The 13,164-nt window shown below is 36.0% G+C and overlaps 1 protein-coding gene across 2 annotated transcripts in view; it reads right to left on the bottom strand.

The window, feature by feature from the left end:
- LOC149152198 (smr (Small MutS Related) domain-containing protein) overlaps positions 1-13,164 on the bottom strand; it is a 254,098-nt gene that overhangs the window by 43,843 nt on the left and 197,091 nt on the right. Inside the window, exon 10 of one of the 2 annotated variants that reach the window (XM_089442988.1) lies at positions 4,994-5,326. The exons of the other annotated variant lie outside the window; for it this stretch is intronic. Within the exon in view, the coding sequence (XP_089299114.1) occupies positions 5,255-5,326 (72 nt within the window). The 3' untranslated portion in view covers positions 4,994-5,254. Of the gene's footprint in view, positions 1-4,993; positions 5,327-13,164 lie in introns of those variants that run through there. 2 annotated transcript variants of the gene reach the window in all.

Raw genomic sequence — 13,164 nt, 5'->3', positions numbered from 1 at the left:
GAATGTTGAATTGATGTCTTTGAGGGCTTTTATACTTGAATGGGTTTTGATTTATGCTTTGAAAACCCATTTTCTAATGTTGCATGTCACTTTTCAAATTTTTACACTAATGCTCTTTGACTTTCTGACTTTTTCCTTTGACAGCTGGATGATGCTTTGGCAATCTTCACTTTGACTTGTGTTTGGATGATATTGGTAATGGAATGAGTAGACAGCTAAAATCGTGACTTATTACATATAATGGACATAAAATTACATAAATGAAATAAAAATTATTACATCTCTTTTGAAATAAAATTTACAAACTGGAATAAATTCCTTACTTGAAATCAAATTTGGAAGTTCAATAACCATGGTTACATACTTGTAAACCCTTATTTAACTAAAAAGGGATATTATTTGTTTCACTCTCATACTTTGCTGACCTTATGCAGTGAGATGGTGATTTATTGGACCTTGGGAAATTGAAACCTAGGTGACCTAATGGAACCTTGAATGACTAAACTTCAGGTGGACTTGACTGATATAAAACATGATGAAATGAGCCTTTATAGTCAATGGATGCTCAACGAGAAACATGAAGGTGGGCCAGCAAATACAACTTTTTGAGAGGGGAGTGTGATTTTTGATTTCGGCTACCACCAGTGAGTAAATTTTTGCATGATGACCTAGGTGGAATGATAAAAATTTCAAATGGGGCACTAATATGATGTAAAAGAGGAATTTTGATCATTGATGGCAGTATGCAAATACTGACTCTAACAGGTGAGATAATAACGTTGTAGGCTCCATTTGCGTGCCTCTGAAGTGAACTGTGCTAAAATCCCAATGTGTGCTCTCCGCGCTACTCTAGCCCAAAGGACGGTTGCGCATCCTCCTCCAGCACGGCCTCAAATTGAGCCTCCAACTGGTCCTCCATTGACAACCCATCATATAAAAAATCCTCACCGATCAACGATAGGTGACTATCATCTGACAACTCTGTCATAGATCTAGATGACTCTGTATCTATCGGCTCCTCATCAACGATGGAGATGTCTCTCAACACCTCATCAACCGGTTGTGTGTTGTTATCACCTGAAAACTCAATCATGACCCTGGATACCCCATCAATGGATATCTCAACAATGGATGGCACCTCCTCAATAGTGGACACCTTTGCGTCTCCTGGCACCTCGTCAATGGATGTCCCTATGGGTGTTATGCTCTACTCTCTCGCCCAAGGTTTTAGCCATAGCTATCAAAGGAATCTCCAACAAGGGTGACTCCTATGTCACGCTGAGTTATCTATGTGCCCCTCACAACCCCGTGTGCCCTTAGCCTCATGATTAACGTCCTCCTCAAGCTCTTGATATCTAAAGCTAGGTCTCCACCAACAAAAGCGCCCCCTAGTCTCACCTTCTAATTGTCAATGTCCTTATCCTACTTGCTCCTTTTGAGGAGATCTAGTGCCCTGAGTCTGTCGACTTTCCCCACATGGTGTAGATGGTTGCACCCCCACGGTGTGCACACCTCTAGTGTCGTTGTTATAAGGATGAGGATGGATCTGGTCTGACACCTTCCTCAATTGGGCCTATCTCTCATCGTTCCAACGGATTCCACCCCAGAATTCCTGTATACTAAATCTTCCTTGAGCCATGGGTTGTGTGTGCTTTAACTCGTCACTGTGCACAGATGCCCAAATCTTCCATAATCTAGTTGGCTAGCCCCTAGCGGGCCAAGATCATGAATCTGATGCCACTGTAATATTCAAAATTGAAATTTACAGCTAATAATACACACATAAACTAGGCTATGGCAAATAAAATCATAAATATGCACGCACCATCAAAACACCAAGAAACTGGGCAAATAAGCTTAGCCATTTTATTAATTCATATGGATAAATCAAGTAAAATAGGATGAGGACCATTGAAACTAGGCTTGCTACTGCAAGCACACCAAACCTAGGTGGAAGGAGGTAGTCTCGAATGTTGGAAATGGCCCCAACTAGTGTTGTGAAAATCATGATTTAATCGCGATTTTTTTGAAAAAAATTGTGATTTTTCCCAAAAAATTATAATTTTTGTATTTTTTTAATTTTTCCAACATTTTGCCAATTTTTACGATTTTTTATTTTTCTGGACCCTCGCCAATTTAATACCTGTCGCAATTATCGCAACATTGGCCCCAACTGATCGCTCGCACAACCCAGTAAACTATTACTGCTACTAAAGTGGAACTAGTGTTTTGGGCCTCTAAACTACTCAAAAAAATTCGGGAAATTAACTAAAGCCTCCTCATAAGGAACCCAGAATAAACTAGAAAAATCTCACGAACCCAAGTGGTGGAAATGGTCCCGAAGTGAATTGTGCCCTCCAGTGATTTATGCTACTGAATATTGACTAGAACACTAATTTATTGCCCAAAAAATTCTGCGAAATTAACCCCGAGTTCTTCTCACCAAACCCACAAAAACCGAGAAAGGGTTTGGGTTGAATCCAATATGCCTCGCTGTCCCCCAAGAAGCGTGTGTGCCCCCAATTAGCTAGAAAAATGCCCTGTAGAAAGAATCTTGTTGTGGGGAGCCAAATCAATTCCTAGGAAGCCTCCTCCAACCCCTGCAACCACTACTCCAATCTCCTTATCTCTCCTTACCCAACTCTCACGAAATTTTCTTGCTCTCTATGGTTGCGTAGTGGATTTCTAGTGACCCACAAGCCCAGCTTTTAAACAATTCGGCCCTCCAAAATGCAACACCCTCAACCATACAAAATACCCAGGGGAGACTTGCCCTTCCAATGGATAAATTCCTGCAAAATCTTTGGCCCAATCTCCACTTCCTGTTATGGATTTCTAGTGACCCACAAGCCCAGCTTTTAAACAATTCGGCCCTCCAAAATACAACACCCTCAGCCGTACAAAATACCCAGGGGAGACTTTCCCTTCCAATGGATAAATTCCTGCAAAATCTTTGGCCCAATCTCCACTTCCTGTTAGCTCCTCTCAACCTACGAATTCCCTTTCTGCGCCCTAGGAAAAACACGCCCAAGTTGATGAATGATCTTCAAATTAGCGCCTCAAACACCTGGAACAAACTCCCTCTTACTCTCCTACGGTGACACTTGAAGTTCAACGAAAGTAGAGTTGGAATTCCCACTTGGGAATTCCTCATGCTAAACAACACTAGTTGTCTTGGCTAAACAGCGCAAAAGAACTTGTGTTCAAAAGTAAGTTGACAAAAGATACAAATGAAAGCCTCTTCTCCTTATTTATAATTGTTGGCCTCCTTTTCTCCCTTAGTGGCCCCTGTTGTCGCCTATCACACACACCTAAGTTAGTGAGAAAATATGTTAACCCCACAAAGTGTGGTTGGTGGCAAATTTAAGAGATGGGGTTATCACATATTCTCAACTCTCTCTGTTTAAGCTCTATCCTAGGTCAGTTAAGGGGATTGTCCCTACATGGAAAACTAAGTTAAAAGGATGTGAGGTTTCTAAGAGATATTAGAGTGAATTGGATTACTTGTAAGATTATGAGAAAATATGATGACCAATATGAAATGAAATATATAGCATTAACACATCAATAAAAAATTTGCATACACAACACCAGTGCCTTCAATATTGCTTTAAGAATTATTACTACTTGCTCAAAATAAAATGAAATGCTTCAAATTGAAACACAAGTAACCTTGTTAATCAAACAAAAGATGTTAGCAAGATATAAAATATGTTTTTAAGAAATTCTTTCAAAATATATATAATCATTCACAAATCCAAAGCATGTATGCAAGCAATATAGAGCGGACTTGTAAAGGAAACAATTTAAAATTTACTTGCAAAAGTGAATAAGATGATACTTGCCTAAATAAGATAATCAATCCAAGATTTTTGCATCAATGATAAGTACATAAGATAATTTGAAAGTAAAATAATAAAATGTGTTAGTGTGAAATGCACTTAAACTATGATTAAATGCAATTAACTTGATTAATTTTAATCTAAATGCCTAGTCTAGACGTGACCTTTCTTTCGATTGTTTTGGAACAAATCTCTTATGTGAGTTGTGGAAGGGCTCCAAAGAAAGATGGCTAAGGCTATATTAACAATACCTCCCTTGGATTACCCAACACACCCGATGCCTCCAACATTGTAGACATTGTGGCTCTGACGACTGCAAGGTCATCGTGTTAACCACATAATAGAGTCTATGTCCCTCAAGTTGATGAAAAAAATGGGTCCCTAACAATTGTCTTTCAACCAAGATTATGCTTGGAGGTAAATTAAGTTAAAATGCAACTATACTAATATGCCTAAATGAAATGCAAGTTTATTAGTGCTTGTATAAAAGGAAATGTTTCAATTAAATGGAAATATGCGCAACAAGATAACTTGGATAATTGCTCAAAATAATGCAAAATACAAGAACATAAGCTTCATAAGCACATAAGAATGTAAGTTGCTCAAAGTAAATGATTTGACAAATGATATATCAATAACCAACTAAAGAAATGAAGCTTTCAATGTATGATATGCTTGCAAAATGAGCAAATAAAATAAATAAGCATGTAACAAATTAGTCTATTGTGAGGCCAACATAAAGCAAATTGTAAAGCTAATTAGATAGTCTTTAACAAATTAAATGAGATGTTTACATATAATAAAATAAGTTGCTCCAAAGTAAAATTCCAAATTGTACTTAAAAGTTACAACAAAAAAAAAAAAAAACTTGAAATGCAAAGCATAAGAATGGAAACTAGTAGCAAGATTAAATCTAGCAATTAGATTGCGATGGTGAGATTGTGTTTATTCTTAAGACATGCAAAAAAATTAAAACTAAGAGAAAACCATGCAAGATCAATCCACCCAAAGTTTCTCCTTCTAAAATAAGGAGCAAAGGATGTCTTAGGTGAAACCCAAGCTCCCACAAGAAAAACTAAGCTTTTATTAGACTTGTTACACAAATGAGAATCCTTCCAAAGGATCTCAACTAGGACTTCAAGAGGAATATTTACAATATATGAGGCTTCTCAAGCACTAGATTTCCTTCTTGAAAGTCAAAATCGAAAAATAAAGAGAGTACAATGAAAATGTTCTCAAGTTTGAAGAAGTTAAGTGTGTCTTGATGTCCCAAAGCTCTGCCTCCAAAGGCGAATAAATCTTGCATGAGACCAGGAACTAATCCTTTTCAAATGCCCACGGCCTTGCCAAATAGCAGCCCTCTCTAAGTGTCTACGGCCTCCTCAAAAATCAACTTCAAATGGCTTGAGAGGTCATACAAGAAAATGGTTAGAGCTTGTATGATTTTTCTTCAATGCTCTTGTCACCAACACTTTACTTATGGGCTGCAAAATCAAGAGACAAATTAGTGCAGAGGGAATATGTAAAACAACTAGATAAAATACAAATAGTATACAAAAAAGCAAATCAAGTGATGGGAATGAACCCCATCACTTGGTTTAGTGTAGAAAAGCTCTCAAGTAGCTAGTATAACCCAATTAAGCATTATTTGAAAAGATTTAAATTATGAAACGATTTGCTTGTATACAAGCTATGTCCAACAAATCTTACAAGAACACTTTTCCGTAAGATGAACTATGAAAATCCAAATAACAAATGGGAGTTCCTTTGAAGGTGCTTTAAGAGTGAATTGGTCTCCCAAAAACTGCCCCACACTTGATTCAACAAAAATAAATTTTCTACAATACTCCAATCACACATTAGTCTTGTTTCACACAATTTGTCAAGGTTCCAAGGAAGCAGTGGTGCCAATTTTTTTCAGAAGATCTAAATCATCAACTAGCAATTTTCTTGAGTCATTGTAAACTCATTCACAAATTTGTAATGCAAATGATGCTAGTAAGACCATGTATGTATGTAACAACCTAGGTAAGTCTATTATTTTGGTGACGAATTCCACCCTAGGAGGTTTTTTGTGTCTCTGATTATCTGTATTTCTAAACACGGATGATCGGCAGAGTTTTTCCCTCCAGCTTCACCCCGAAGCTAGGGTGTAAGTTATCATCAAATTGTTAAGGTAAGTCCTAGTGTTTTACTCAGGTCTTCTAAAAAATGATTTCGGAATAACTTATGCTAATTGGCTAAATTATTTTATTACAAGTCACCTAGTCTACTAGATCATATTGTGTCGCAGAATTGGGTAATTAATTAAGGGTCTATAACGAGCGGGTATTCCACCTTTGAGAGTTGAATTAAGTAAAATCTTATGTAAAAAAAATTAGTGCATGGTCCCTCATACTTAGACACCATGGATATAATATTTGAGGATGGAAGTAATATATAATCCCCTCAAGTGTCAATTAATTAGTTTTTCTAGCAAAAATAAAATTAAATCCTAAGCCAAAAAATAAATTAATTTAGAGTCAAAATTAAAATGTTGGAGAAACTAATTTCTCCAAGTGGAAAAATTCGTGCGTCTAAAATAAGTTAATTTTTGGAGGTCCATGGATATAATATTTGAGGATGGAAGTAATAATTAATCCCCTCAAGTGTCAATTAATTAATTTTTCTGGCAAAAATAAAATTAAATCCTCAGCCAAAAAATAAATTAATTTAGAGTCAAAATTAAAATGTTGGAGAATTAATTTCTCCAAGTGGAAAAATCCTCTGGTCTAAAATAAGTTAATTTTTGCAGGTCCCCCACCAAGGGAATAGTAGAAATTTAAAAAAAAATTGAACCCTTGGACCTTGGTGGTTAAGCCAAAGTCAAATTTTTAAGGAATTAGTTCAAAATATTTATTTTTTGACTAATTAAAATGGGTTTTATGAGAAATTCGAAAATTCCTCAAAAATAATTATTCCCGATGGTGGAGATTTAAAGGTGATCAAATATTTATAAGCGGTCGAGATTATTTTGATGGGGATCAAAGCCAACTAGCCGGTGTTTTCTACTTGGAAGATTTATCTATAAATTAGAAGTCATTTGCTTCTCAAATCATGATGAAAGCTCTGACTCCATTCTATGTAATTTTGTAATGTTGGTTTTGTTTCATTGATCTGCTGGGAACGTTTGAAATATCATAATAAAAGACTTTGGGGTATAGTTCATGGTGTTCTTTACCCAATGATCTGTGTTATGTATTGGGTATGTGCTTTCTTATATTGTGCTTAAAATTTTAAAGTTTCTTTATTCATTAGATGGTGATAAGAACATTCTATTGGTAGATTTTGGGTCTATCTTAGGTGATCTAATTGACCATCTGTCTAACAAGCTTTCTTAAAGAAAATATATAGAGTTTGCAGGTTCTCCGACCCTTGGGCTCCAAGTTCACAGAATTTGGAGAGCCAACCTTGTCTGGGCTCCGAGAATTTTGTTTGATTTCCATACTTCGCTAAGGTTGTGAGCAATACCATAACTTTTCGAAACACATGTAATCTATGGTCATTATTCATCAATTAAAAAATTACATACTCCAAAATATTTATTTCCAAGCATTGTATATTTGTATACAACTTGTAAATTATTTTTGTACAATAATTTTTGTAAATAAAATTTTCTAGCCCTTGTTTTGCAGCTATTTGAGTTTGGGCTTTTATTTTAAATTTTATGTTTTGGGGTTTTTAGCATGCTTGTAAATATTCTTTAGATTTATTTTATTTTGTAAATAATTTTTAGATTTCAAAATTGCAAATATTTATTTGATTTAAGTTTTAACTTCATAGTTTAAAGTTTTTAATTAGATTTAACTTTTAATTTGAAATTCAAATTTTACTTGTAAAATTTTTATCCCACATTCAAAATCTAAAAATAGTTTCTTTAATTTGTGTCTATATATACTAACCTTTCACCTTGTATTTTCTATTATACAAATAATTTCACTAACCCTTTGCACTTTCATTTTTTCTTGTATATAATTTCTTGGGGTTTTTATATATTGGGTTTCTTTTAGGAAAATTTTCTTTTTATTTTTACAAGTGAAATCTCTCAAGGGATCAAAGAAAGGAGTAAACTTTTGAAGTTTCCAACCCTTAAAAACCCTAGGCATCTAGGGTGCCTAGGGTTTTTGAGCCCATTTTTGCAAAGTTGTTTATTTTCAAATTGGGGAAGAAACCCATTTTCCGAAGGCCCTAGCCCTGACACAACCTAAAAGGCTAGTGTTTGGGACCTATTTTGCAAGCATTAAGAAGGTCGTAAACCCTACAAGGACTAGATCTCATTGCAAACAAGGGTTTCTTCAAGGGATTGGCATTTTATCTCTAATAGTTTATGATTGTAGCAATCATAAAGATTTGATCTTTGGGTTTGAGCTAACATTTTGAGTGCAGGTGCTGAAGAATGATTTCTCTCACATCTCCAAACTAGTCATAGGCCATTAGGCCTTGGGATTTGCTTCTATTGCCTTCATCTCTCATTTTAATTGATTGCATAATTTATATCAGATCTGATATTTTGATATAATCGTGGCACAATCATCATAATCCAAGCCTACAGAACTGACACATTAAGCTAATAACTCATACAAGGGATCAAAATAAATTACAAGGGTTTGATCTATCATTTTTTTGTTTTATGTTGGCATCAAAATAAATTACAAGGGTTTGATCTATCTATCTAAAAGTTCCAGGTCTCATATAATTGTTACAGTAGTGTATCGAGGGCATAAACACATAAAATAAGCCTAAGTTCATTAACAGGTCACTTAAGGCATTGAACATTAATCTTGTAGTCAAATTGATTGCATACAAGCTAAGTCACATGACACGAGACACGGAGGACACCTAAATACGAGTATTCAACACGAGACACAGGGACCCCGGAAACAGGACACGAGGGACACGTTTTATATATATATAATACTGAAGATAGTGCCTGATCCATATAGATATGAATCATGATGATATCTATTTAGCATAGACTATTTACTATTTAGTAATTTACTAGCTTGTTTATTAATTTACAACATAAGTGATGTTCACAATTCAATGTTCATTGTTCATGTTATAACTTTTGTTATCAACTTCAAATAGGTTCGATCATGTTCAAACTTCAAATAAGGTAGTTTATAAATTATAAATTTATATGTGTTCAAACTTCATTGTTGACCAAAGCGTTAATCGAGCTTTTCCTCCCTTTAGACCTTGAAGGTGTAGTGAGTAGTGAGCCCATGATGGGGAGTTGGGCTTTTATTTCAACACACGATCTATACGTGGCCACTGGTGTATAATAAAGTTAAGTTCCATAGGCTATAACACAACTTACAAGAAATTTAAGTGCTCCAAACTCTCAACAAAGCACGTGAACGCTCGTCTCCTGCATCTCCAAGTCCAAGTCGATGTGAAGTTGTGAATTGTGCTCTCAATGTGAAGTTGTGAGCATTGAGCTCGAATCTTGTTGAAGAATCTAGGGCAGTTATACTTAGAGAGATTCTTCTTAGCTTGACAACTATTTGTGAGGTGTTTTTAACTTTTCTTCTTAGCATAGTCTTCACTTGTTATTATTAGTGTGTCTTCATAGTTCATCAAATACTTACCAAAAACAAAGAGACAAGAACACATGATGTTGGCTTTCTTCCAGGGCCAAAACCTCTGCCTCTTGGAGAGGAAAACCCGCACAAAATTCTTCCTATAGAGATTCCAATTGACGAATACCAAGACCATAACCCTTGACCTATTATGCCACTCCAATACCAAGACATCAATCCTCTTCTTTGTCACTGTTGAGATCATCATCATTGTTGTACCACTGAGATCATCATTACTGCACTATCGAGATCTACATTGCTACACCAACATTGTTGCACCTTCATGGAGGACTTCATCATAACGACGAGTTCATTGTTGTTGCACCATAGCTACTCCTTCACTTATATCATTGTTGCACTCTTCACTAAGATCATCATCATGCACTAGGATATTGATCATGACCTTATCTTCATTATGACTTAGACCATGATTTCCATCTTACCAAAGTCTAGGATGTATACCATACTGAGATACAACTATATTGAGACTGTGGTTGTCTAGAAAGCATGTCGAGAGTATTACTAAGATCCTTATCATCAAGAACGTGACTATGATTCTTCTTGCACAGAGATTTGTACCACCGAGAAGGAGATTGTAATCACTCACTGTGATTACACCTGAAGTTGTAGGGGAATTGTGCTCACTGTACTTATCTGAGATATTGTATTCCTACACTTTTATTCGAATTACTATACCCTATACTTTTTCCGAAATTCTCAAAGACATCTGAGATCCTGTACTTCATTTCTGCACTAACCCTAGCTAGATATATATAGTGGTTTATCCTTTATATTAAGCCGATGTGTATCCATGAAGAGTTGTGTCTATTTCTTTGAGCCGACATGAGTGAATTTAATTCATTTTGCAGGCCGACATAAAGAGGAGGATTGTGCTTGTCATTTGGAGGGCTTCTACATATTTCTATGGACTTAATACATTAATCATAGGCTCAATAAGAGCTCTTCATACATGACATTGACTCTTTGACTTCACTAATAAATCCTAAGGCTCTCAATGGGAGCCACTAAGTAAATAAACCTCTTGCTCATGAAACCCATGCAGCAAGGCATACAAAAATAATTTTGTTCTCTTTATTACATTATTTACAAAGATCATGTCATTATGAAGATTGAACCTAGTTACATACTACAACAAAATCTGATGGAATTCCTCACACTACACAACAAATGTGATTTCGGCAGCCAGCAAACTCGACTTCAACGACGAACAATGACAAAAAAACCCAAAAAATAAACCATGTTGCAGGTTTTAAATGTCACTTTTCATTGGACACGTGTCCTGAGAGCCAAAACGCTAGGGCATGTTTTCGCCACGTCCAAAACACTTGTCTCGATTGGAGGGCACAAAAAAACGTTTTTGACACGTTTTAGGGCACATTTCATGTCTGACACGTGAAATATGGGACACAAGACCCTGACGGATGTGTCCTGTGACTTAGCATATAAGTTACTTTTTAAGGATTGTTGGGCAATTTTCAGATCTGACATATTTGCTACAGCCATTTTATGCAGTCATATAAACCAAACAAGAATCATCAAAATTAACTAAAGGTCACTCAAATTGATTGGCTAATCATTGGAGCTCATTTTGCATTAATATTTAGGCACCTTAGTGGTTTATTAAGGACTGAATCATTAATTTCCTGAGTTATTACAGATCTGATATACATCATTTTGAGGTATGATCTGAGCATAATAAATTTGATCTATAGCGTCTACGTAGTCCTATAATCAAGTTAATATCATTGGAATTTAAATGCACTGATTTTCAAGCCTACTTTGGCATCTTGCATCACTTCTTGACTGCTGATATAGAGTTTGCAGACCTCTGAATACAAGGTTGCAGCTATAATAAATCACACATAAGTCTCAAAAACTGGGTAAGAAAATTTTACAATTCATTGAAGTGATTTGGGCTTAATTTTAGTCATTGGCATCTTGTACTGGAAAACATTGGCAAATTAGATAAGTGCTCTGAATTTCCTAAATTGCCATCATTGTTATCACTTGTTGGTCAATATCTTTGTGGAATTATTGTAAGAAGATCTCTTGTTGGTTGTTGGCACTTGTATCATTGAGCACTTGGTCTTGTTTAAGATTGTTTTTCAATATATTGTTAAGTACTTTTGTTATAAGATAATCAACATCAAGTACTTGAATCACATAAACAATCTTAACTCAATACTCACTCATAATCCTTTCATATCATTCTAGGAATATTCTTGCGTCTAATAATTTACCTCCAAGCACAAGCTTGGTTGATAGACATTTAGAACAACCTTTCTCACCTAGCTTGAGGAGCCTAGCATCTCTTTAGTGGTTAACACGGTGACCTTGCAATCGTCAGAGCCACAGTCTCTATAGCGCCGAAAGCATCGGGTGGTTAGAACACAGGAGGAGGTATCATTAATCAAACCTCTGCTTGCTTCCCTTTGGCTTTTATCCCACAACCTACTGTAGAGACTAGTTCCAAAATAGTTAAGAGGAAGGAACCATCTAGAACAGACATAATTAAGAGTAACCAAGATTCTTGCATTTCACCTAAGTCTTAGGATTTGCATAGAATATAGGTTGGTTAAGCATTCAAGCAGCGGTTGTTCATCTGGTCTTTTGGTCCTTAATTGATATAAGGCAAGTAAGTTGACTCCATAAGGCACTGGTTTCATTGATAATTAAATCTAATCTCTAAAAACTCACTAAACCAACCAAGTGGCTAGGTCATTCAATCGTGTCTCCTGGACTCGTTGGTTGCCAACTTGTCTTTCATTTCTATCTTCCATAGGGACTACTCCCCATAGCCTGTTTTTGGGAGATAGCTAAAAAGGAGTGGGCGGGGATCAGAGTGACAGCCCCCTCCCTAAGTCGTTGTCACACCATGCCTATACAATCTGAGTGACAACCAGTCCATATAGATTTAGATAAGCAAATAATGAATTGAAACTTCTAGAAATTTATGTGAAAATAAACTAAAACTTTCAATATCTAGAGCCTACTTCCAAAATCAAATGCTAACACAAGATAGCTTTGCACTAACAAGTCTATAAAAGTATATGGAAAATGAAATAACACAAAGCATAAATAGAAGAGATTATACCAATAGGTCACAATGCACCATGCTTCAAAAGAAGAACACCCATGAATGGACCCCCAAAGTCTTTTTACTAAAACTCTTGAAAAGTATACAAAGTAACAGTGCTTCCACAAGCGCAATAGCTAGTAACAAAGATTACAAAATGAGAGCTCAAAACTTTATTATATAGAAGAATGGGAGCAAAACCCAATGTAGCAACCAAGTGACGCATGGCCATGGAGAAGATCCCAAGAAGGAAATTGAATTCCAAGTGGAGCGATGAAGTAGACACCAATGCAAATCGAATTCCATATGTGGCACCATGAAATCCTCAAGCAAAATTGAATTCTCCAAGTGTGAAGATGAGCAAATCCAAGTGTGAATCAATAAAGGAGCTAACTCAAGTCAAACTCCAAGAACAAACCATGTGATGCCACCTCATGTAGATGCTTCCAATGAGTTCAACGTAGATCCCTTGGGGAATTGTGTGGTCCCTCCTTGAGGATAATTCGATGTGCCATGATGATGCCAAGTGTGAAGGAGAGGGAACATAAGTGGAGACAAACTCCCAAGAATATCTCAAAAAATATCTTTCAAATATCTCAGATGT

This window comes from Pinus tabuliformis, chromosome 9, assembly GCF_031772625.1.
Source record: "Pinus tabuliformis cultivar Carrire ecotype Pingquan chromosome 9, CPIR1, whole genome shotgun sequence".
In the NCBI taxonomy this organism is placed as follows: Eukaryota; Viridiplantae; Streptophyta; class Pinopsida; order Pinales; family Pinaceae; genus Pinus; species Pinus tabuliformis.
This window is presented reverse-complemented; position numbering and strand designations above follow the sequence as displayed.